General features: G+C 36.9%; 1 protein-coding gene across 1 annotated transcript in view; it reads left to right on the top strand.

Moving 5' to 3' along the window:
* Positions 1 to 26,298, top strand: part of mmp24 (matrix metallopeptidase 24) — a 46,180-nt gene that overhangs the window by 9,608 nt on the left and 10,274 nt on the right. The window contains exons 2-8 of the mRNA XM_026935885.3: positions 10,787 to 10,935; positions 12,773 to 12,880; positions 16,453 to 16,757; positions 19,602 to 19,763; positions 20,673 to 20,887; positions 21,594 to 21,732; positions 22,898 to 23,164. Coding sequence (XP_026791686.3) covers positions 10,787 to 10,935; positions 12,773 to 12,880; positions 16,453 to 16,757; positions 19,602 to 19,763; positions 20,673 to 20,887; positions 21,594 to 21,732; positions 22,898 to 23,164 — 1,345 coding nt within the window. The remainder of the gene's footprint in view (positions 1 to 10,786; positions 10,936 to 12,772; positions 12,881 to 16,452; positions 16,758 to 19,601; positions 19,764 to 20,672; positions 20,888 to 21,593; positions 21,733 to 22,897; positions 23,165 to 26,298) is intronic.

Below are 26,298 nucleotides of genomic sequence, written 5' to 3'. Positions count from 1 at the left end.
GCATTCTGGACTAACTGGAGCTTGTTTATGCATCTACTGGAACATCCAGACAGTAAGGCATTACAATAATCCAACCTAGAGGTAACAAAAGCATGAACTAATTTTTCTGCATCGTGTAGTGACAATATATTTCTTATTTTAGCAATATTTCTGAGATGAAAGAAAGCAATCCTAGTGACATTTGATATCTAAATTGGAGTGCTTTTATTGTAGCATATTAAAGTAATCTGAAGCCTAGACTGTTTTTACTTTCTGTCTAGTCCCTCTTTTGTGTGTAGCTGCGTTGGGTGTTCGGAATTCTTCTTTTTCTTTCTTTCTTTTTTTTTTTTTAGGTAATACGGTATACTTATTGCTGTCTGTGTAATTGTAATGTTCTTACCAATGCTCATGCTTATATATTCATAATTATATGGAGTATATAGTCAGGATAATACAAATTATTATTGGATTATAATACAATTATCCAAAAGCAGCTGATTGTTTATGTTGTTATAGCAGTACAAGAAATTAAACCAAGAAATAAATCTAACACTTTTAAAGAAAAGGAATTGAATATTTTGGATGGTCAATTTTCAGTTTGGGACAGCTGAGACAAAGTTTCAGGATGGATTTGGGACACTTCTTGAGCGCTGGGTTTAAATTAAGATTTAAATTTATATTTCCGCTATGTTTTTAATATATATTTACTTGCCCTACAATGAACTGGCATCCCACCCAGGGTGAATTCTCCCACATTGCGCCTGATATTCCTGAGATAGGTGCAGGATCCACCTTGACCCTGACCAGGATAAAGCACTTAATGATGATGATGATGATGATGATTATATATTTATATTTCGGGATATAGAATGAACTAAATTCCTTCAAAATTATCATGGGAAGGTACAAACAAAAATAAAAACTGTATGAGTAGGATTGAAAAACCCACACACACCTCTAGTTGAGACCAATGATGAACTGAAATAGAAATGTCAGGGGCAGAATTCACATACCATGCTATGTGAATAGTGTTGCCATTTATGCAATAAATTTGGATAGGCCAGATAATGTGTTACAGATATATAGCCAAAGGTACGTGGACACCTGATCATAAGACCATATATGAGCCTTCCCCAAACTGCTGCCACAAAGTTTGAAGCACACAAATGTCTAGGATGTCTTTGTATGTTGTAGCATTAAGATTTCACTTCACTGGTACTAAGGGGCCCAACTCTGTTCCAGCATGACAATACCCCTGTGCACACAGTGAGGTTCGTGAAGACATGGTTTGCAGAGGTTTGACATCAGTACCTGACCTCACTAATGCTTTTGTGGCTGAATGGGCAAATCCCTATTCTTTTCAAATCCAAGTTCCTTCCCCAGTTATGGAGTGACATCAAATTACCACTTAGGATGTAATGCAGATTTATATTTTACATAAACTTGTTCATCTGAGTATCAAACCTGTACCAATTGCATATCTCTGAAGTGATATTTGAACCTTTCTTTGCTAGGAGCTCAGTCCTCGGTGAAGTGCTGCCTGTTTATCTTGGCTTTTTTTTTTTAAACCAAACATACAGTGTTTGGGAGTAGCTCAGGCTGTAGGAGGTGTTTATCAGGTTAAGAAGGCTGTATGTTTCCTTTGTATTGGTTTAAGCATTTAAATAGTATTTATGGATGTTTTAATTAAAAATTTAAATATGCACATATAATAATAATAATAATAATAATAATAATAATAATAATAATAAACTATATTTTATATAGCGCCTTTAAAAAGGCCTCTCAAGGCGCTTTACGTAAGAGTATATAACAAATAAAAATAATAGTGTATATATAAAACATGTACAATCTTGATTAGAACATTTGGAAAATGTAAAAACATTCATTCAAATTAACTGAATTAATTATAAAAAAGCACTAATTCAGGTCCTTGGCTATGGCACTCCAATTTGAGCTCAGACACTGTTTGATTTGGTTATCGTGAGATCTAGATATAGTATCTAGATCTAGTATCTAGAATTTGACTGGAGTGAACCTGTGACAAATTCAACTGATGAGATATGATTTAGAAAGGTACATAGACAATTCAGAATGCATCCAAGCCAGGAAGTCCGAGGAACTCTCATAGACCTCCACAATCAAATGGTGTCATGAAACTCAGAGCTGGGAAAGGGTATAACACCATTTCTAAAGTTTCGAATGTTCCCAGTAGCACAGTAGGCTCCATCATTGTGAAATGGAAATGTCTGGAACCACCAGGACTCCTTGAGGCTAGACTTAACCAGACTAGAAAGGACTTTGTCAGGGAGGTGACCAAGAACCCAGTGGCCACTCTAACAGAGCTTCCAGAAGTCCAGAAGAACCTGCCAGATGGATAATCTCAGAAATACTCCAAGGTTATAGGTTATAGACTTAAGCCACTCCTAAGTAAAAGGCATAAGGCAGGCACATAAAGACTCCTAAAGGAATATCCTCTGAGAGCATGAGGACCTGATTCTCTGGTCTGATGAGACAAAAAATATTAACATTTTGGGCTAAACTCCAAGCACTGTTTCACCAGACATTACTAGTCAACTGGTAATACCATCTGGTCAGAATGATGGGTGAATGGAGCCAAATACAGAGAGGCTCTTAAAGAAAATCAACTCCAGCAGAGACTGGGGTAAAGGTTCATCTTTCAACATGACAAGAACCCCAAGCATACAGCCAAGCCTGTGAATGACTGGGAGTGGCTCAGACTTAGAGTGGCCCCCATAGAAAATCTGTAGAGAGACGGAAGTTCACAGATGCTCCTCATCCAATCTGATGAACTTGAAAAGGTATGACAAGAAGAATTGGAGAAATTGCCCAAATTCAGGTGTGCAAAGCTTGTGGAGACTTACCCAAGAAGATTGAAAGCTGTAATTGGTGTAAATAGATATTAGCATATACAGGTAGTTTGTAAAAAACTATTTTTGCTTTGTCAATATGGGGGATTATATGTAGATTAATGGCCAAAATAGTCAATTTATTCCATTTTTTATGCTTGCTTTAAATGGCGTAGAGCCTGGTGTGTAAGGGTGCGGTGGAAAACTCGTAAGGCAGTTGGAATTCTAGCAGAGCTCCGGGCTCAGGTTTATTTACACTGTGCTTTTCAGCGCACTTTCAAAAACTTAATCAAAAAACAAACAACTGAAAAGGGTCCCTCAAAAACTCATGGCTTTCGCTCCGTTCAGGTTCAAGTTGTGTGTGTGTGTATTTGTGTTGCATGCTCTGCCAGTTCGATCACTCACTCTCTATCTGGTTTTGGCCATCCCTGAAAGCACAAAGAAACACAAATAAGTAGACTGGAGGTAACAAGACATAGGTAAGAATCATCATGCATTACTTGCCGCTTCAACCCGCCTCCTCTCCTTCCACAGCTGAAGCTTGACCATGCCCCCGCTGCCACAAAGTGTATTGGATACTGTAAAGTAAAGCAAAAAAAATAAATGCACATTCTTACTGTTCATTATCTATCAATTACTCTTTTTTTGTTGTTGTTGTTCAAGTACTTGACTACAAAATTAGTTAATCAGACCACAGCCGTAGACTAGGTTAGCAAGCTAAGCTGTTATTCCAATTCTCCTGATTGCAGCGCAACAACTTGGTCCTCTGTATAATGAAAACATTAAAAAAGAACTTAACCTCATTTAAAATAATGAGGTTTTATATTGAAAATAACATTGATAGTATATTAATTTTTCTTGTTTCTTTATCCATGTTTACATTATAGGGATGGGCAGATTGATAATGATCCCTGATTAGGGATGCATGAATCCTGATACTGGCATCGGGTATCTGTCTAATAGGATGCTCATTTACTCATACACATTAGTGTATTTTAGTGTATTTTGTGATTATGACAATCAAAGCAAAGCAGACTGTAAGCTGTGTTCTGTGAAAACATAGAGGTACTACAGCATCTTCCTACAAAAGAAGTAATCTGATAAACCATCTTAAACATAAGACTCAGCACGAGAAGTTCATTACTAGCAGCTCACGGCAACAGCCAGCGAACAGTGACTGCAGTGAACGCAGGCTAAGTGCCACTATCGTTCCTTGACAACGAGGGATTTCGAAATAATGAGGACAATAAACATACTTTACTTGAAAAAACCCACCCTTCTCCACTGCAGCACTACTTGATCCAAGGTAACGATTTAAAATCATCAACTAATGTTCTATATAATGAACCTAGTAGGGTGCACTTGCTCTGGAGGCTTCTTAAAATGAACAGAGGCCTTTGGGATCCTTTTTTGTCAGTCTGTCTCTCCTCTAGCAGAAAGTCTACACTTTGATCACATCTTGATTGTTTTATTTCAAATCCATTGTGGTGGTGTATAGAGGCAAAATCACAAAAACTCTGTCATTGTCCAAATATACATATATAAAAAAACACCAAAAGAGAAGAAAAAAATAGAGTATTTAAAGCATTTAAAGATTCCATTCTGACTCCACTGTGAAAGACACCAACACACAAAAAGCAACTGCAATGTATAGTTTAGTTTTAATTAAATGTAAATGAGATATACAAATCTTTATAGCAGCCTTTATTCACCGCCTCCAGACTGACAGGCTGTTCAGAAGGTCATTCCATGGTTAATAGTGTTCTTTATTTTATATATAAAGGGCAAATTACAATTCTAAATTATCATTATATTTACATTACAAAATATATTAAGTCTTCAAAATCTCAGTTGAAATTATCTTAACCAGATCTCCTTTTATCCTGACCTGACAAGCAAATGACAATCTACTTATGGAAAAACAATGCAACATTAATGACACGTTATTAAATAATTATAAGTTCACGATGCAAAATTAGTGATCATACTGTTCAACAGCATCATGGATCAGCGTCTCTCTCATCCCTTGTTAAATGACACTTTACTGATTACTGTCTGCTCTTATATCAGTGGGGAAATGAATAGCTGACTAATTTGTCGAGTTTGCTTAGTGCAAAGGTTTCACATGTTTAAAGCATTTACAACTGTTTCTGCTGCCTTACAAACTATATAAATGCTTTTACTGTGATGGAGTGTGTGACAGCTCACAAACTGAACCGACTAAGTATGTGTCTGTTTCATTATGACATGTAATTATCCAACAAATTGGCTATATTGACTAAAGTGCTGTCCGTACTACAGAGACAGAAACAGAAACTGTCATTAGAGAACCGGGCCAGGTTCTTTTTAAGAACGATTTCTGATCAAATGAAAAAAACAGGAGGAATCCACCCTATTCTGGATTCAAGAGACTTAATGTCTTCTTAATATAAATGCTATTTCATCTGCAGTGCATATCAGATATAACATTAGTGCTCAACATACATGATTGGTTGTAACCATAGATCTGAAACATGCATTTCCACATTTCAGTTTCTGTGGAATACATGCAATGTCCCTGCTTTCACATTAGTAGAGTGATGTACATTTCCCTTTGAGTTAGCTTTGGCACCCAGGATGTTCACAAAGTGTGTGAGATTCGCCTTAGAGCTTCTGCAACTCCAAGGTCTGTGCATACTCTTTTATCTGGACAACTGGCTGCTGGAGTTGAGGCAAACTAATGTTGTGTTTTTGCATGTGGAAGCGCTAGGGCTAAAGTCAATAACGAGAAATGTCATTTGACTCATTTGCAGACTGATCAATGGCATGAGGCTCAACTGGTGTTCCATGTGAGCCTTTTTGACAGAAGACAGACCCGTCCTAATTATGAATGTAACTATGAAATCGCTAGTGACCACACGTTGCCCATGTGCAGACTGAGGTGTTGGTCCAGCACACGTTTTCTCTCTACAAAGAAGGAAACTCTCACATCAGATGCATCTTAGCTGTACTTAGCTCAGCTGCTTCATCCTAATTCTATTGCATTTCAGTAGACGAGATGAGAGTGCAGAGAGACTCACTCTGTTGACGTGTTGGAATGAGGTGTTATCTGCCATTATGTGGTCCTGCAGTTCTCTGAGTCTGATGCACTTATTTACAATGACCATATTTACAATGTGGGTCTGCTGCTCTGGGGGGAACAGTCAACCTCTTCCACCAGATGCTGGTTTTCTTGCAGGTCTGTAAAAACATTTGAAGGGTTTTAGTGATAGATCCTTCTCATTATGAAAGTACAGTACATATTACTGTACCAGTAAAACTACAGCACTTACACTTACTTACCGGTTCTCATTTCGAACTATCCGGATGATACCTGCAACAGTATAGTGGCTCATATTTGGTTGAACCCATTGCCCAGCCTCCCTCATGTTCATCCCATGGATGACAACATGGTCAACTAAAGTCACTCTGATTTCATCAGTTATTGTGTTCCTGAACCCTCTTCCTCTTCCCCGTCCTCTCCTTATCCCCATCCTACTTCACCTCTTCCTTCTCCTCCTCCTCCTCTGGTTCCTACCCCTCTTACTCTCTGTCCAATATTGGTCTCCATTGTTGTCCGAACCAGATAATCTGTTATTATCTGGCCTATTTATATTGTTCAAGCTCTGATTTGTAAGTGAACTCTTTATCTAAAAGTGTTTTCGCATGTGTCAATTTTGAAAGGCATTTGGAGAAATAGTGTACGGAGGAATGTAGAGACCATTTGTTTACAAGTTTGCTAGAAGAGTGTAAAGCAGAGAATGTGCATTCAGTTTGGCACACTTGGTAAATGCATTGGCTACACGTGTTAATGGTTTTTAGAGATAGTGCTTCAAGAATCACTGTTTGTGTTGAATTATTCAGAAAAAACTGTAAGACCTCTTTTTGCTGGCCATCACTATGGCCAGACGAGGGAACTGCATGTGTTATTGGCCAGTACGCACTGTCTGCTTTGGAGACTGGAGTGCTGAACCCAGCAGTCCTGCCAAATATATTGACATTGTGATTTATTAATAAACGCATCGACCTATCTGCTCTTGCAGATGCGAATGTGCCCAGACCGGCCCTGTGTCCAGTAAGGCTCTCAAGCACTATGTGGAAGGAACAGGTCAAGAGATGCCTTCTTTCATTAAATGCCAGTTTAAGTGATTCTCACTTTTAATGCAGAGCAGCATCGCAATGTTGGGTGATTCTTATACTCAATAATGAACAGTATAAAATCAGACAGTGCAGAATAATGCAGAATTCTGTGCAATATTTATTGTCAGTTTAGAACAATGGCAGAACTGTGTGTGATTCTCATCCTCAATAAAGAACAGTATCAGCACTTTAATGATTCACTTTCCGAACATGGAGTAGTATCAACACTTCAAGTGATTCTTCTTCTCAGTAAGTTATGGTATTGGCACTTTTTATGAGTGCTGTCTGTTATTATCTGGCGAGGTGAATCAGGACATGTTATTAACCCTTGTGAAGACTTTGATGTAGGGCCTTCACTAGTTCCGAAGTTCTGAAAGAAAACCAACATGTGGTCCTCCACTCAGTCATAGCATCAAGGTGACATATGCTGATGAAAATGTTAGGTAAAATGCACCTAAACCTAAAGATTGTTGGTAGCAATTGTTAGCAATTTGTATAAATCAAGATTCAATGCCAGTTTGTGCATCAAATCAAAGTATAAAAAAACAAGGTGAATAATATAAATATTGGTCTAAAATATATTGATCATATTACAGCATAACATAGATTCATAAGTACAGGATTTTAGGAGAATTTTACCCCATTTCTGCAAACTATGCTCATGGGTAAAATGATTTATTATAAGCTTCATAACATGAGCATTTTTCAATGTAAAATTTCTCTTTCAAACCACACAAAGGCAGCATGCTACTCACCGTGTAACATAATGCTTTATTGATTTTTGTCTTGCAAATCTATATCTGGTTGTGTGTGCCTGTGTGAGTAAGGTGTTAGAAGAGAACAGTGGATACTGGGAAAGTGTTAAAATTGTCAACAAACCTTTAAAAACTACTTGTTCTGAATGTTTTCATTGTAACCTGCTGAGGAAAATAGATGCCACCTAATTCGATCATAAACTCATCATGTGTGTTTTTGCTTGTTCGTTATCGTTGTGTATTATTATTTAATTATTGATTTGTTGTCTTTATATTGTTGCATATACAGTGTGTATGTATATATGTAAGCAAATATTACACAGGTATAGTAATACAATAGCTGTCTTTGTTAACAATGCTCATTAAATAAGTAGCATATTGATAGACATGGATAAATAAATTATGATAATAATGCTTTCTTTCTGTAAAGGAAAAAAATTAGCTGGACTGATGTTTGTTTTATATACTCTACACTACAACAAAACAGAAGGGAGCTGTTCTTTCTTTCTTTGTCTGTGCTTCTCTCCTCCAGTGTTGATGCACTTACAGTTCCCATCCCCCATCCTCCATCTACTGTACACTCTCTGCTCCCATCTTTCTCCTGCTCACTCTCTTTGTCCACATCTCTGCTTTCTTTTTTCCTGGCTTGTCTTGATCCATTTCCCTTTTCCCTCTGTCTTCTTTGTGTGAGGTGATTTACCTCTGTTTGCATTTTAATTTGCATTCTTATTCTCTTTACTTTGAGCAGCAGGTATTATATCGAGGTGACAAAGAAATGTTAATCAAAATGTAGTATTTAGAAAATGTAGAAAAGGAAATATGGCATGCTATGTTCTGTGACAGGGCTCATTTATGGATTTCCCTTCCATTTGAATGGGATAGTTTAGCATATATGTGCCTTACCAAACTGCATCGATTGATTTGTATCATTCTCTGTTTTCTGTGTTACTGTATAAAACTAACTAAATAAAAAATTTCTACAAACTGAGGTTTAATAATAACAGAATGTACTACAGGTTCATCATATCATAAAAAAATAAATACATTTATAAATTCGCCATTTATAAACATTTATACAAACAAAAACCATTCTGTTTGCGGAGGGTCTGCAGGCTGAAACACCTTGCTAATGAGAGAGATCAGAGGAGAATGACCAGACTGGTTTGAGCTGACAGGAAGTCTATAGTAACTCAAATAAGCACTCTTTACAACCGTGGTGAGCAGAAAAGCATCTCAGAACACACAACACATCAAACCTTGAGGTAGTTGGGCTACAACAGCAGAAGACCACATCAGGTTCCACTCCTGTCAGCCAAGAACAAGAATCTGAGGCTGGATAGTTGAAGAATGGAAAAATAAAAGGTGGTTTTATTTTTTTAATTTTCAACTGTCCAGTTTGGGTGAGCCTGTGCCCATGATTGCCTCAGATTCCTCTTCCTGACTGACAGGAGTAGAACCCAGTCTGGTCTTCTGCTGTTGTAGCCCATCCACCTCGAGGTTCAATGTTCTCTGCATGCTGAGATGATTTTCTGTTCACCATGGTTGTAAAGAGTGATTATTTGAGTTACTGTATCCGTCCTGGCAGCTCGAACCAATCTGGCCATTTTTCTTTGGTCTCTCTCATCAACGAGGCGTTTCCACCCACAGAACTGTTGCTCACTCAGTGTCTTTTCACACCATTCTGTTAAACTCTAGAGACTTTTGTGTGTGAGATTTCCAGTTGATCAGCAGTTTATGAAATACGCAAACCAGCCCCTCTGGTACCAACATCCATACCATTATCAAAGTCACACAGATAACACTTTTTCTTCATTCTGATGTTTGATGTGAACATTAACTGAAGCTCTTGACCTGTATCTACAGGATTTTTTGGATTGCGCTGCTGCCACGTGATTAACTGATTAGATAACTAAATGAACGTGCAGGTGTACAGGGGTTTCTAATTAAGGGGACGGTGAGTGTATACGTCAAGTGTTAGTAACACAGAATAAAGATGGTGACTGAGTATTGTACATGAAAGAATTATTCTATTTTGATTCTCTTTTGACTACACTTGCCAGACTCTGTAGGTTGTTCTTGTCAAAGCCTAAGATTCCTAGATTTATAGGGTTTATTTAAGCCAGGCTTAGCATTTGCATTGTTGTCAAGTGCTTTCACAGTACAGATGTGGTCAAAGGAGCAACATCTCTTGCCCTTAGATTCAGAGTGAAAGTGGTATGGTAGTGCAACAGACCATAGTATCACCTGGACAGGAATTCTGAGTGTGTGCTAGCTTGATACAGGGTAGCTTTCAATCCCCTATCAAAATGGTACACAAGTAGCTGAAATCCCACCACTGAAATATTCATGTGAAAAAATGTATCCTCAGCTACGAGCATATCGTAAAGCCATGCAAGACACTAAGAAAATGGAGGCTTTGCCTTTCACTTTGCTCTTGTCCATGGAGAGAGATGAAAGCTGAGCTGAGTGAATTTGAGATAGTGGAGGCTAGAAGGCAGGAGACTTCTATATTAACTATATCTATATTGATTGAAGACATTCCGTCTTATGATAAAAAATATACTTAGGTTTGAGCATAAGCGGACCACAATATGTTGACCAGAATATGCTGCTTATGTGAAGCATTAATAAAACCTAACATAAGAGACATTGTACAATAGGTATAAGAAATATTAACTCCAGAATTTTTTGTACTAAAATTAAAAATATCCTGGCAGAAACTTTTTTTTAACATTCTCTTTTCTCAGCGCTGACAATGTATTGGCATTGTTTGTATAATACTTAGGCATGTTTTTAGGATATTCTCATATTCTGATAGAAACTTCTAGGAAGTTTTAATCATTGTGTGTAATGTTCATTTTATATAATCATCTTTGCCCATTCACTTGAAGTCACTCCCATTAAGTATGACATCAAGGGTCGTTGTTCATGCCTTCATGTCTTTCGTGATACATTTGCAGTATTGCTTGCATTGGATGTGGCTAATTTTTCTCATGTATCCCCTCTCTGTGTATCTCTGCTCAGACGTGGTTGAAGAACTATGGCTACTTACTCCCACATGACATCCGGACGTCAGACTTGCGTTCGGAGAAAGCCATGCAGTCAGCAGTTGCTGCAATGCAGCGGTTCTATGGCATCCCGGTGACTGGAGTACTTGACCAAACAACCATAGAGTGAGTACTTACACAGATAAACATGCACAAGTATTTTTAAGGCAGTTTCACACTGGCAGGCCGTAAATCACTCTTGGCTCTGCTTATCTCTGTCCTTTTGCGTTTGTGAAAAGTCAGAATTCTCACGTTTTGCATACATGCATGTTTTCATACTGGCAGGTAGAAAATATCTGGCATGGCTATCACTTGTCCATGGCCTGTCAAAAATAAAACAGTTACCATGAAGAAATTATATTTCAACTATATACATATTTTCAAAGCCTAAGATTTCTAGTTTTACAGGATTTATTTCAGCTGGGCTTTAACCACATACATACATGTGTGTGTGTGTGTGTGTGAGAGTGTGTCCCTAGCTTTATATATATTAAGATTCTACCTTATTGTCAATGTGCAGAGTACAAGTACAGAGCCAATGAAATGCAGTTTTCGTGTATCAGAGCGCCCCTGATACAGCACCCCTGGAGCAGATGTGGTTAAGGGCCTTGCTCAAGTGCCCAACAGCAGCAGCTTGACAGTGCCCCAACCTTCCAATCAGTAACCCAGAGCCTTAACCTTTCAGCCACCACTGCCCAATATAAGCTAGTGACCTACTTCATAAGTACAAAATTACTAAATTATCTAATTAATGTATAAGTAATCCGGATGTAGATTTCGATTCCATTACAAAATTATGTGATGTATAATTAATCCGGATGTAGATTTTGATTCCAGAAGTGACAGTGGAAAGGAAAAACGCCTTTAGACTACAAGGTGACACCAGATAGTGGAAATATATACATTATATTATAGTCATTAAGGGCCGTATTCAGAGTTGCGTTACATGTGTGTAGTGAGAAAAAGTGCAGGTCAAAGAAAAAACGATCTATTTCTTTCTGTTTATTTCTATTTTCTATCCACAAATTGTTTTGGGTTTAAGGGCATGTGCTTGTGTTTAAAGGTGATGGTCTAGATGGTGCTATTGAAAAATCATTGACATCCACACTTCTAAACAAGAAAAATCTGAGAAGCAGGTGATTACATAATCTGTTAGGGGCCAGTGAGGGCACTCTGGGACGTCAGCATCCTGCCACTCCGATGTCAACAAATCACATGAGAGGGGGAGAGTGACAGCATCAAAATATCCCAGTTTACAATAACACTGTATATCCATGAACCGACAGATCTTCATGCGATCTACATCCCTTTGTGTAATGTCAAATGTACAGTACTGTGCAAAAGTCTTATGCACCCTTTTTTTTTGTTTAGTACACACTTTGTTATAGATTTTATTTTAAGACTTCTACATTACTGAATCAGTACAAAAACAGTTTAGATTCCAAACATTAGTTTTCCAGCACAAAATTAAATGTTACAAAAAAGTGTTTGTATGTCAGTAAAGAAAGCAGCAGATTACATAAGAGACACTTTTCAGACAAAAAAACATAATGAAGGCTGCTGGGTTTTGCTGCAAAAATAAGAAGCAAGTGTGACAGTTAAAGTCTCCAGAAGAACTGTGGCTGCTTCTGCAAGATGCTCAATAACACTTACAGCTCATTTCCTTATAAAACTGCACAAAGTGTACCTGAGATACTATTTTTATTTAAAGCGAAGGATCGTCACACCAAATATTGAATTTGTGTCATTTATTACTGTTTACTGCTCTTTATAGTATTTTTTTATGTAGAAACATTTAATTTCATTATTTTTGAAGGCATCTTTGCTCTACAGCATTTTTTTGCATGTGCCTAAGACTTTTGCGCAGTACTATATTTGCTATTACAATCTTCCAGCCTTTTTTAAGTAAAGCAAAATGTTGTGAGTGAAAGTAATTTTTTGTTTGTGTCTGCTCATTGATTAGGTGGATGAAGAAACCTCGGTGTGGGGTTCCTGATCACCCTCAGCGGAGGAGAAATAAGCGCTATGCTCTCACTGGTCAAAAATGGAGAGACAAAAAAATCACATATAGGTACAAGTACCATTTCATATGCATGCAAGGCATGTTTTGATTAGATGTTGCTATTATTTGACTTACAAAATAAAAGGAAAGATGGATGGAAAATGGAGTGAATTAATTAGAGGGAATATTATGTATGGGTATAATATATCTCACTGTACATCGCTGTACATTCTCTTCATTGCAGTGTAAGCTATTTCTGCTAAAGGTTAGCACGTTTAATCATTTCTCAAAATGCTCTCTATATGGTGACATTATTATGATGGTAAAGATGTTTTGCACAGTGGCATTTAAAGAGAGCCTATAAAATGTTTTTCATGCACATAATAGAGTGTACATATGTCTAAATTATTATTACGTACAGTTTATCTACATGTTTGACAGCCTTTCATACTTTTATTGGGATCAAACTTCATTCACGATTATACATATGTGTATTAAGTATCAGTTTAATAACTCTACTGAGCCATCTATAAAAGCCCAGTTTAAGCCCTATGTTGAAGTAAAAACAATTGCAGTATGATACATAAGGTTTCTAGAAGAACTGGATCATTCAAGGAAAAGTCCCTCACCTGATGTGCTTCTAAAGCTACAGCTGTAGATATATGAAGGGAATAAAACACAATGGCGTGTCGTAGGAAAATGATCAACAACAGGATGGTCCGATGTGAACTAATGTGAAGTTGTGATTAGAAAGGTGATTATTATCTTACAACAGCACATCCTGAAGTATTTTATTTCTCTTATACCAGTACAATTTTCCACTGATTACTTTTGAATTATTTTTTATTTATTAAGGACTAATGCATGACTAAAGCGCAACACATTTTATATCTTGGTGGGGACTACTTGCTGTGGTTCCCCACAATGATAGGAATATCTGACAGTTTTGACCTTGTGGGGACATTTGGCAGATCCCCACAAGTAAAATTTCTTTTTTACAAAACCGGCGGCTTTTATTCAAAAAGAAAAAGAAAAAAACATAAAACATAAAAGGGCCTAAATATTTCCTTTTGGTTACTGGGGTTAGATTTAGTTGCAGGGATAGCATTATTATATTATATCAGTTATATCAGATATTATATCAGTGGAGGGTCTCACAAGGAGAATAAGACACATTTAACATGGCTAGAGGAGTACTGCAGTGATCTGCCCTTTGTGTCTCTGTGCTGCTGCCAAATCTATATTTAGAGAAGGCTAGTGAATTAGATCTTGGAGAGCAGTCAGAAAAAGGTGAGTGATATAGAGAGAGAGTGAGTGGGGGAAAAAGAGAGACTCTGCATTTCTCAGTGTTCATTCCCTATTTTGAAGAAGTGGGCAGTGTAAAGTGGATTTATTTGGTTTTCTTAAATGTCTAATCTCTTAAATGTTAAATTATAGTATCATAAATGTTTCATTTTAGTATCATATTATAGTATCATAAAGGTTACATTATAGTATTATATTATGGTATCATAAAGGTTACATTATTGTAAAGCCCTGCTTAAAAACTTACACTACAATAACTCACTTATTCGGTTTTTATAATTATGCCTATTAATTTAATTAAAATCTTTTAGTTCCGGTTTGAAGGATTTGAGTTTGCATTGTTGTTTGAGGAAACTGCAAGGTAAGGTGCTTTTTTGCCTCTGCACTGTTTTCCCTTATGTTAGGAAAAAAAAGTTTTCTCCAAGAGTTCTCTAAGGGTTCTTTAGATAATTAAGGGTTCCTAGCCCCATACAAGGTCTCTTTCTGATAGGGAAACACTCTGTTTTAGGTTCTACATAGAGGTTTTAAGGGTTCTCTTAGAGGGACAACTGAAGAACCTTTAAGGATTTGACATTTTTTAAGAGTGTATATAAGAAACGGGTGGAAGATCTGGCTAAAAATAATCTTGTCACAATTATTTTTCAAGTCAGTTTTTAAGACTATTTGTGAGTTACTGAATACAGCAACCAAACTAATTTCCGTATTGATGAAAATACAGCTCTACAAGATACATAACCTCAAAGAAAAAGAATAACAGAAACACATTATGCCAAAGTACCCTTTCAAACTAATTCTAAAATTGTGTAATTATAAAGGGCTCATCTTAACAAATTGTAAATGTCAGGTCAGTGCAGAATGTGGTGCAGAATCGCGTTTCCCATCAGCCCCAGCACATCACGGTAATCCCACACACTTGAGTCACGTTGTAAGCTAATGAGCACTGGTATTTAAGTTCTGTCTTTGGTAGCACTCATTGTCCAGCTTTTGTCACCTTCACTTTGTGTTTCATGTAAGTTTCCGTGTTTACCAAGGTATGGTTCATGTTCTTTCATGTTCTTCAAGTTTGTTTCTTTGTCTCATCTATTAAATGTTTATCTGCACTTGCATCTGCCTCTGACTCAGAATTCTGCCAGCAAACAATTGTTATTAAACTAAAAATAATCAAGCATAGATTTGTGTATTTAAAAAATGTTAAATAAAATATGTCACTCTACTGATGTCTTCACACTCCTTAGGGTGCTTTCTTGGTGGTTAAACCACCAAGGCTACATCTTGCCTTTGCATTTTTGCAAACAAGTGTTGTTCCCGCCATGCCCATAGTGTAAAACCCAGCAGTTCCATATAACTGATGTTGAATTTTTAGGCACTAACTCGTCCATGCCGCTAAACAAACCAAGGATGAAATGTAAAGCTCAGAAACTGCCTACTCTTGATTATTATAGGTTTGTTAGTCAGATTGTAAGAAAGAAAGCAAGTTAGACAAAGCAAACAGAGTAAAGTCTGGTTCATAAAAAGATTTGGCATGCCATGTCTGAGCATTTTCATTGACAAAATCCTTAGAATCAATGTACACACTCTCTGTAAAAAGAGACTGTGGAGACATTTTAATAGTTCACAATCTACAATCATCATATCACACACCCCTAATATGCAACATTTCTGTTCACCCACAGCCACTGTTTATTTACTAAAGTAATTTACATTCAAATGGCTGTAATTCACATGGTGGGTGGTCAAATAAGTGTTCAGTCATGTACTGACAAATTCCAGTATATACTGTTTTATCTTACATGGAATGATGCCTTTGGCAGTGTTAGCATTTGTAAAGAAGCTGCGCATAACTACTACTTGGTGTTTAAAATTATATATATATATACACTGCCACGAAGACGCTTCAGCTGTTTTCTATGGACTACACAAACACACATTGTACACACACACACACGCACTACAGTGTAAACCCATATGAGGATGGGTTCTCTGTTGAGTCTGGTTCCTCTCAAGGTTTCTTCCTATCACCATCTCAGGGAGTTTTTCCTTGCCACCGTCGCCCTGCTTGCTCATTAGAGACGTCACACACACACACTTCACTTTACTTTTGTTTGTGTAAAGCTGCCTTGAGACAATGACCTTTGTAAAAAAGCGCTATACAAATAAAAATGAATTGAATTGAATTGAATATATATATATATATATATATATATATATATATATATATATATATATATATATATATATATATGTTTTGTGGAATACAATCAGAGATGCTCACTTGAAAATGATAAAGTATGTATGTTAAATCTTTTATTTCTTTATTTTTTTCCTACTCTCTTCAGCATACACAACTTCACCCCTAAGGTAGGTGAGAAGGACACGCAGAGGGCGATCCGGCAGGCGTTTGATGTGTGGCAGACTGCAACCCCGCTGACCTTTCAGGAAGTGGCCTATTCTGAGATAAAGAAAGAGGGCAAAGAGGCCGACATCATGATCTTCTTTGCCTCAGGGTTTCACGGTGATAGCTCTCCATTTGACGGAGAGGGAGGTTTTTTAGCCCATGCCTACTTCCCTGGCCCTGGAATTGGAGGGGACACACACTTTGACTCTGACGAGCCTTGGACGTTAGGCAATGCTAATCATGACGGTAAGTGAGCTAGCAGTGTCATAATTCATGGAGAGTTTTTCCAGTCTATCAGTACTTTATTTATAAAAGAAATTGACTTGAATATACACAGACAGACTGCATAGAGATAACAGTGCCTTATACAAATGTATTAATCTACTTTGCTTTAGTATGTATCTAGAATCATCAGGTAGTTTAGTTAAAAATACTGTTAATGTTTCCATGGATGACTCACACTTCACTCACACTGGCATTACATAATATTATACTAGAGTGCTTTTGAATTCTCAAATCTGATTGGTCAGAAGGTGTTAATTAATTTTCAGTAACAGCACAGCTCTGACAGTGGTACCAGCTGTAACTCAAATGTTTATATTAATGTATATGTAAATGTAAACTCAAACACAGGGACTTGTATGGCACATTCTCCACATAATCTAAAGCTAATAATACATGGATTAAAAAAGTGTTATTGTTATTTAACAAAGACACTTGTCAATGTGGTTTTCTGTAAGGAGACATTTCTGTAAGGAGTCTCGAGTGTCAACACTTTCCAGTTTCGTGGTAACATGACAAGCTGCTTTTTTTCTTATTCACTTCATGAAAGAGAAAAATAGAGAGGCTGGTTATGGAAACTAATTTATCACACAGACATTCCACAAAACTGAGTGTAACTATAAATGGTTTAAAAGCACAATATGCTCATTAATAAATTAAAAATGATAATTGTTGGTGGATTGCTGTGGTGATCTGTAGAGAACACAGGTATGGCAGATAGAGATCGAAACAGGGCTTCTGCGTTTATCTGCTCAGGACCAGATTGGGTTGATCACACTCTTGTGACCTTGTGACCATTTTTTGTTACTGAAGCAATTGTACAGTTTACTAGTGATAATTTAAGGTAGTAATAATTGATACAGAGAATAATAAACAATCACTGCTACATTTTCATATTAATCTGAAGAAGAAGAAACTAAGCAAGCAACCAAACACATTGTCTGTTTTAGAAAATAAAAAGTCGAATGGATAAATAGTAATGATCATCATTTTTGAATGATGAGTTTTAATTCTGCACATCTGTGTAGCTGCTGGTTAATCACAGATGTAGAGAATAAGCAGACAAGGGGAAAAAAATGACCAGTTTGGCAAAGAGACAGAGAATAAAGGATAGGCAGACCAGGGAGCATTAGAGAGCATTAGACAGTCCCAGGGGTGCAGGGAAGGGGGGTAGGGTGTAGGCGTGTAGGAGAGGTGCAGACTTTCAGGAGCTGAGAGGAGATTCCTCTGAGAGCAAAGTTCAACAATTAAATGCAGCATAGAACTGGAAGAAGAGGAACACATCCCACTGGGAAAAGGCCAAAGGATACTGAGCAGACAGAAATCTGTTTATTCATCTCACAGATGGCAAATATATGCAAATACTAGGGATACAATCAAATATCCCAGTATGTTTTCCTTATTTAGATAGACCTAGAAACTTTATCAGAAGTCCAGTGGCTGAAAGTGCAATAGGTTGGTAGTGAATCCAGTGATTAGTCACCTGACAGAGCACGGAGGTTGATTGTGAACCATGTAACCACGTATTGTCACCAGTGTGACAATAAAAAAATTTCAGTCTCTAATAATATGCATGATAATTGCATCATATGCCGGTCTAACATTTAGGACACATATTTGGTTAATTTTAAAAAAGATCAGTAAATTGATGCATAAAAATGTGAAAAGAAAGTATGCCATGAATTAAGTGCATTTATTCAAAGTCATTTTGTGCATGAAGCAAAAGAGTTATTTGGCCAAAATATTTAGGAGGTGTGTGTTTAAATATTATTAATTATTAGCAATATTCATGTAACAGTCATAATGGAAAACATTCTTTTTCTATGATTACTTAAAAAGCAGCAATTACTTTTGCAAAAATAATCCAAAAATCATTTATATGGCTCCTAGAGATTACTTTCCCTAAACAGAAGGATAAATTCGGCTGTTGACTTGTGTTTACTTTCCGCTGCTCTACATGGTACTGTATTATACTTTAAGTAATTATACTTTTAGCACACAGCTAGCAAGCAATACCGATCATACATGACACACTAAACAGTTTTTCCTACTAAGGGTATGAGAAGGTTTTGTTTTTTTGAAATAGATAACTGTGAAATAATCCATCCATGTTTTTACAATTTCTAAATCAAGTATTTATGCGCAGGGGTACTTTAATTGATAAGATGAAATAAGCTGGAGCTTCACCCTGTTTTGGAAGTAAAGGCAGACTTTATCAGCATCCATGGTGTGCTGTGTACATAACGTGTATGAACGTGTTTGAAAGATTATCTCTGGTCGTACATTTCAGAAAATTCCCTTTTTTGTTCCAGTGAGAATGGATCTACATCAAATCTGATTGGTCACAGCCCACACAGTTATAACTTTATGTGTGTCAGGATGCTGACACAGTACTAGGCTTTAAGTTTCATTTAATTCATGTCATGTGAGAGAGAGAGAGAAGCAGAGAAGAAAGAGAATCCAGAGAAGAGGGCAAAAGAGATGTAGGACTGAAGTGGGGGTTAAAGAAAATGAAGTTAATAAAATAAAAATGGGAGGAGTTTACTGATCCAATTAGAAATGAAACAAGAGCGAGGGAGAAAATTTGATGGTATGTGGATGTGGGCAAATTATGATATGCAAATTAGACCACGCACAAACATATGTTTACAATCTGCATGGGCTGGAGAGAGTTATGTTACTATTTCTGCTGCTGTTGATTCAGAATTCATGGAATTCAGCTAAAAAAAATATTTCTTGTTACACTGTATTCAAGATGATCTCTTGCTCAACACAGATGTTTTGCAACTTTGACTTTGGTCTTTTCAGGTAATGACCTTTTCCTGGTGGCAGTGCACGAGTTGGGCCACGCATTGGGTCTGGAACATTCCAATGACCCGAGTGCAATCATGGCCCCTTTCTACCAATACATGGAGACACAAAACTTCAAACTGCCACTAGATGACCTTCAAGGCATCCAGAAAATATATGGTAGAGAACCTTTATTTTCAGTTCAGCATTACTGAACAGTTCTGTAAATGTTATTTTGTAAAAGAGATACTCAAAAAATTATGCTGGAAAAATATGATATGATATTAAGATTACATATAGTAAATGTGAAACTTTGCGTTCATTGTGTGCATTGCATACTTGAGTAGAAAAGAGCGAAATAAGAGGTATGGAATAGGACATATAGTGTATGTCCTATTCTTTGCCTTGTCAACTCATGGTCCCTTGATGATGCTGACAGTTTCATTTTCTTCCTGAAAACGTGTTTGCAGCCTGCATGTACAGACATCAGTATTTATGGCCTCCATTTGAGAGAAATACAACAATCTAGTGCAGGGGTGGTCAAACTCATTTCAGGTAATGGGCCACATTACATTTATGTCAAGTGGACCAGACCAAAAAAAAAAACAGTTTAGCAGACCAATAACACATCACTAACTCCTCATAAATGTGTTCATTTATCTGCATTTATCTGAAAGGCACAAATAAAAAGATAAAAGTTGTTAGATTGCCAATGGAGAATTGCATATCATTAGCACATTTTATTAGTAGCTGAGTTGATGGCCCTGAGTTTATTGCTCTATTTTCCCCCTAGGGACATAACAAAGACTCTTTTTTTCTAATCTTTCAATTCAGTTATGGCCCACAAAGATTTTAAATTCATTTGCTGGGCCAGATTAGAACCTTTATCGGGCCAGTTCTGGTCTGCAGTCTATGTTTGACTACCCTGAGCTAGATTTTTTTGTCACATTCCTCCGTTATGAATCCGTTTATTAGGTCTAAACTGATGATGACGTGTTACGTTCACTGTGTGATCCCTCTCATGTCAGGTTTACTCAACTCATTTTGAATTTGAATTTTATCAAACCCCGTTTTTGTAATACCTCCCAGGTGTCCCAACTGCAATGTTGGAGCCAACTCGGTCTCTTCCAACCCTCCCACCACGGCGGACTTACTCTCCTTCTGAGAGGAAAAACGACCGTCAGTCCCGTCCTCCTCGACCTCCCTTCGGTGACAGGCCCTCTCCTGGCTCTGGAAAACCCAACATCTGTGACGGCAATTTTAACACAGTGGCCTTTTTCAGGAGGGAGATGTTCGTTTTCAAGGTGAGCTCCCTTATTTTTTGTCTTTTTCTGGGCTCCTGCCATCAACTGGTTGATTCTCATTTGTAATGTATTTGTTTAATAATGTAACATAAGGCAAATTTATTTTCAGCACAAATGGCAGATGAAGTTGCTTTGGTGAGACATTTTCTGGTCAGGGTTAAAAAAGTCTTCCTTAGGAAAGTTATTATTATTATTATTATTATTATTATTATTTAATCTTTTTTTTAATCTAATATTTAATTATTTTAACTTTTAAAATCTCAGTCATCCATAGACTTTAAGCTACTTCTGTACAGCACATTGTTGAATGAAACCAAATTGAAATTATTTTTAAAAGTGCTATATGAATACATTTGTCTTGACAGACAATTTGACCACCTGACCTCCAACCAATCAAATCAGACATACTGCACGGCAAAATATATCAGTCAAATTGATTTTTAAGCAGAAAAGATAAATCAGTTGACTCTAAAATATATGATAAAATATAATCATAATTTAATGCCTTACTTCAGATATTTAAGAATGATACAAATGGAATCATTTGAGAATATTCATCTGAGTGTTTCTTATGCCTTGCATTCATTGGCTTAGCCATAGGTTTTTGCTAAGGCAGTGCGTGCAAGGCATAATAATCAGTCGCATGAATATTTTTGTGCTAGTTATCTAAATGTTAATTATAATGTCAAGTATTTTCGTGTCTTAGGATCGCTGGTTCTGGCGTTTGCGCAGTAACAAGGTTCAAGAGGGTTACCCCATGCTGATTGACCAGTTCTGGAAAGGTCTCCCACCCCGCATTGATGCTGCTTATGAGAGATCCGATGGCAAATTTGTGTTCTTTAAAGGTACATACATATGCCTGATTTGTATGGGGCTTAAATATGATTTATATGAGCATGCATTTCACCTCCTGAAGAGGAGACTGAAGGGACAAACCCCCCCTAAAACAAATAAAAACTGAAAGTTGCCATGCAAGCCTGGAAAAGCTTCACAAAAAGAAGCATGTAGTAGTTTGGTGATGTAAGCTGGTTGCCGGCTTGATGCAGTTATTGCAAGCAAGGGATATGCAACCAAATATTAAGTGTTATTTAGTTTAAGACTATCCGTTCCTATAGTTTTGCTCACCTAAACATTGGGTGGTCTGCTACCAAAGGTGCCATATTCTAAGTTGTTTAACACATCTATAATCGTATATATCAGGAAATGAAAACTGAAATTCTGATCTATCATCTCATATTCATCTTTTGATCTCAAACTCAAATGTCTACAGTGTATAGTAAAAATAAATAAATAAAAAAATTGCCCTTGCTGTTCCAATAATTTCTGTGTGGACTATACATATCTAAATTTCTTTTTGAAGATTGATTGAAAGGTTCCAAATATAAAGAACAGCATGTTCCTAGTCTAGGAACAACATTCATAAATCATTATGTAAAGAGAGAACTGGCACTAAACCAGCAGCACTCCTCCAAGAATTCTAGTGGCTGTAGAAGCAGTGCCTAACACTCAGTATTGATTCTTCTTCACTCCTTGCCATGAATCTGTCCATCAGTTAGCTCAGCTCTTCCTCTGGACAATTCTAATCCCTGTGTCTCCACTGCTTCTCTTTCTTTACTTTTTTCCCCTCTCCCTTAGTAAATTAGGCCAGGCCAATCTTCTTGTGTGGAGAGAGACTATTTTTAATTCAAGGCTCTAGATCTCTGAGGCTTCATCAAGAAGGAATATATCTATAAATGTTTTTTATGTTACTCAAAAAATAAGCTCTCAGGATGCATCACAAAAGAACCAAATTCACCATCAGTATTGATATACTGACTTATAATATTTTTTTCTGACTCTCTGTACTTTTACCTAAGCAAGCAGTGTAAATAGTCACATTTGGTTTGGAGTAACAATATATATTTTTAAGTTCTGTTAATTAAAATAAGTGTAATGCTAAGTAGATCATCATGCACTATCATATTTTCTATTATGTCTATATTAACTTTGATCTCATTTTCTGTCCCACAGGAGACAAGTACTGGGTATTTAAGGAAGTGACAGCAGAGCCAGGTTACCCGCACAGCCTAGTGGAGTTGGGCAACTGTTTGCCCCGTGAGGGCATTGACATGGCACTGCGCTGGGAGCCTGTGGGCAAAACCTACTTTTTCAAAGGTGACCAGTACTGGCGCTACAATGAGGAAAAGCATACAGCTGACCCGGGCTATCCCAAACCCATCACCGTGTGGAAGGGCATTCCTGAAGCACCTCAAGGAGCCTTTGTCAGCCGTGAAGGATGTAAGTGAGAGGAGTTGAGGAAGAAAGTTTCCATTATGAACATCCTGAAAGACCATGCTAAAAGAGATTGCTTAGAAATTAGGAGTAATAGCCGGCACTCAAAATTGTTTTACTTGAATAACTGCAGCAAACGTTCGCTTGCTGTAGTGCTTTGCTGCGCGTGTGTGTCTGTGTATGTGTTTGTGTGGGTACTTTTTATGCAGGTGACATCTTTAGAATAGGACTTCAGCGTGAAAACATGCAAATGTAAATGACCAAACATTGCTATTAGGCTAAAGAAAATGAGTGCTGTTAGGCCAAATATCAGAAAACAGCAAGGAGCCAAACTGTAAATGAGTAAGAATTGATACTGAAAAGCAGAGGCACATTTCCTCCTCTTGGGCAGATCCACTGGGATGGGCGCGTCGATACTGTATCCTGGTGTTTCTTTATAAAAAATAATCCTAATATGAAAACATTGATACTACGTGCTTATTTTCAACAAACAAAATGTGACCCTGGAAAATAAAATGTTTTATGCCTTAACATTACATAATAATAGACCGCTAGTCTGTTTAGTACACATATGCTCGCAGACACATTGTACTGTAATTGTATTGTAAGTGATATGGCTGTAAAGGAAAGAAGCATTGTTGGGGTTATTTCACACAAATAATAATGAGAATAATGTGACACATTCCAGAAATGTATTAGATACTGTGGCAGTAGCAGAAACCTGATTAAACATATAAGAATTAACCACATTTTCAGTTGAACCCTTGAGCAACTTGGGGCTTGGGGTTTTGAGTGAACAACTGGAAGTTTTTTGTGGATTATTTATTTCACATATACTGTAATATTTGATATCAGTGTTCTCCCTGTAGAAATCCCATTTCCCTTTTTATAGACACAAGAAAACTTTTCAAAGTACCATTACAATTACCAGTACAATAGTCTTGGTATTATTTGGCATTCGACTGAAAGAGATCAGTGGTTATCACCCATCCTTAGTAAGAATAGTTTTAATGGAGTTGTTTTAAAATCTTATTCAAGTAAATATGTAAATGTATTTTTCCGTGTTATTCCGTTCTGTTTTTCCACCACATTTTTCCACAAGGCAAATATGTTGTAAGTACTGAAAAGGAAGTCAGCCTCACTGTTGAAAATATTTTACATTTTACTGATGATGACACTGAAATCATAGTCATATTTGTGAAAGTATTGGAGCAAGTGGTTAGTCTTTATTTGGCACAGTGCACAGCTGTGTATATTGCTGCTGCTTGTTTTGGGGTATGAGTCACCCTTAATGGTTATTTTATAGTAGAATGGATTTTACACAGAGAACAAGGGTTGAGTTACACAGCTTCAGGCTATGATTTATGTCTCCACACCTACTGTGCATAAAAGGTTAGTTTCATAATAAATACACATTATGAGACACTGCTGTGTTGCTTTAAACCTGTTGCTGTCAACTGTATATATAAGTGCTATGGTTCTGCAAGCAGATTGCTCTACAGCAAGCTTCTGTAGAATATTTTAATTTAATTGCTAGACTTGAATAAATTATTTTTCCAGCTAATTTGTGAATTCAGTTAAGGAAGTGAACACATTGCCCCGTCCATACTAACTGTGCATCCTCTAGTGAGCTACACTATATGGCCAAAAGTTCGTTGACACCTGACCAGCACATCTGTATGTGCTTATGCTGATGGTGCCAGATTTTGAATGGAAGTGAATGAGACCCTTTACTTGCCCTAGTGCCAAACCAACACTCATAACTTCAAAAATATATTTTGAAACAATTCGATGTTTCGAGGTTTTTGAATGGGGGAATAGCTCAACAATTTAAAACTTGAAGGGAGTTTCTAGGTGAAAGTATAAGGATTTTAGACAGAAATGTTTTTGTTGAAACAGCGAATTCAGACAATTTACATCACCCACTCTAGCTTTCCTCTATTAAAATGAATGGGGAAGAAAAAAGAACTGAATAAATAAGCATTTTTTTTTAAATCCCATTCAAGTAAATGGGGGGAAAGGGGATGGAAAAAGGGACAAAAGATGAGTCAGGTAGGTCAGATCCCTTAGAAAAACACAATCAACTTTCTTGGATATAAGTCGGACAATGTGTGAAAGTTTGGTGGATGTAGGTTGAAAGCCCTAGGAGGAGATAGAGTCCAAACATAATACCAGACATAATTCTGTTTTGAAAAGTTTAACTATATTAGATGAGATTAACTATAAATCAAGTGAATTCCCACTGAAAGTGTTTCTGAAGTGTTTTAACTGAAATATGTTTCTGATTTGCATTTGCAACCAGAAGTAAAGTTCAAGAGATTTTAATTCTGATTAACCCTGAAAGTGAAAAGGGAGAAAATTCCATTTAAAGTTTCCATTCCACATGGAGTGCAGAAGCATCGGGACCATTTTGACAACATGCATCTGATTACAAACTGAACTGATTAGGCTTATGTCCAATTCCCTATGCCATGTAGCAATCCAACAACTTGATCAAAGTCTGAGAAAATCACAGTTAGCTAGCAAGGTTTTAGTCCTCTTTAGGCAGACTGACTGCATTTACAACTGTATTTGTTAATGCAGAAAGATAACTTATGTATACATTATATATATGGTTTCTTAATGTTGAGCTAACAAAGTATGTTATAGGAAGAAAAAAACAATTTTGGCCAAAACCAGATTATTTTTTCATTTGCCCAGACTGCCACACCAATTATTTGTTTTTGTTTCTGTTCACTGTGTTTGTCTGCCCCCCTTAATATGCATTTAAGAAGGAGTGTGCTTCACTGATGCATGATTTTATCTGTCATCACAGCTAGACCGACTGTGGTGGAGTTTTCTCTACCCACTGTATTTTAACCTTTAATGCTCTCATGAATATGGACTTCTTTACATATAAAAGGTCATGCATCATTGTCTTCATGTAAAAGCAAACATTTGCTTTGATAAGCACTTTATAGCTACATCCCTCTCATCATGTTTCCTCATGTTCACAGCATATGCATCTCAAAGCCACAGGGTACAGGGTCATTCATTTGTTCTTGTTGTATCTTCAATATTTTACCTTCACTTGATTAGTTAGCCAAAGTCGAAAACATGAGGTCAGACTGAATTCATTTCGAACAGAAATTATGCTAGCC

The sequence above is a fragment of the Pangasianodon hypophthalmus genome, chromosome 2 (assembly GCF_027358585.1).
Source record: "Pangasianodon hypophthalmus isolate fPanHyp1 chromosome 2, fPanHyp1.pri, whole genome shotgun sequence".
Classification (NCBI taxonomy): Eukaryota; Metazoa; Chordata; class Actinopteri; order Siluriformes; family Pangasiidae; genus Pangasianodon; species Pangasianodon hypophthalmus.
The sequence above is the reverse complement of the archived record's forward strand: the minus strand, read 5'-3'. Positions and strand labels throughout refer to the sequence as shown.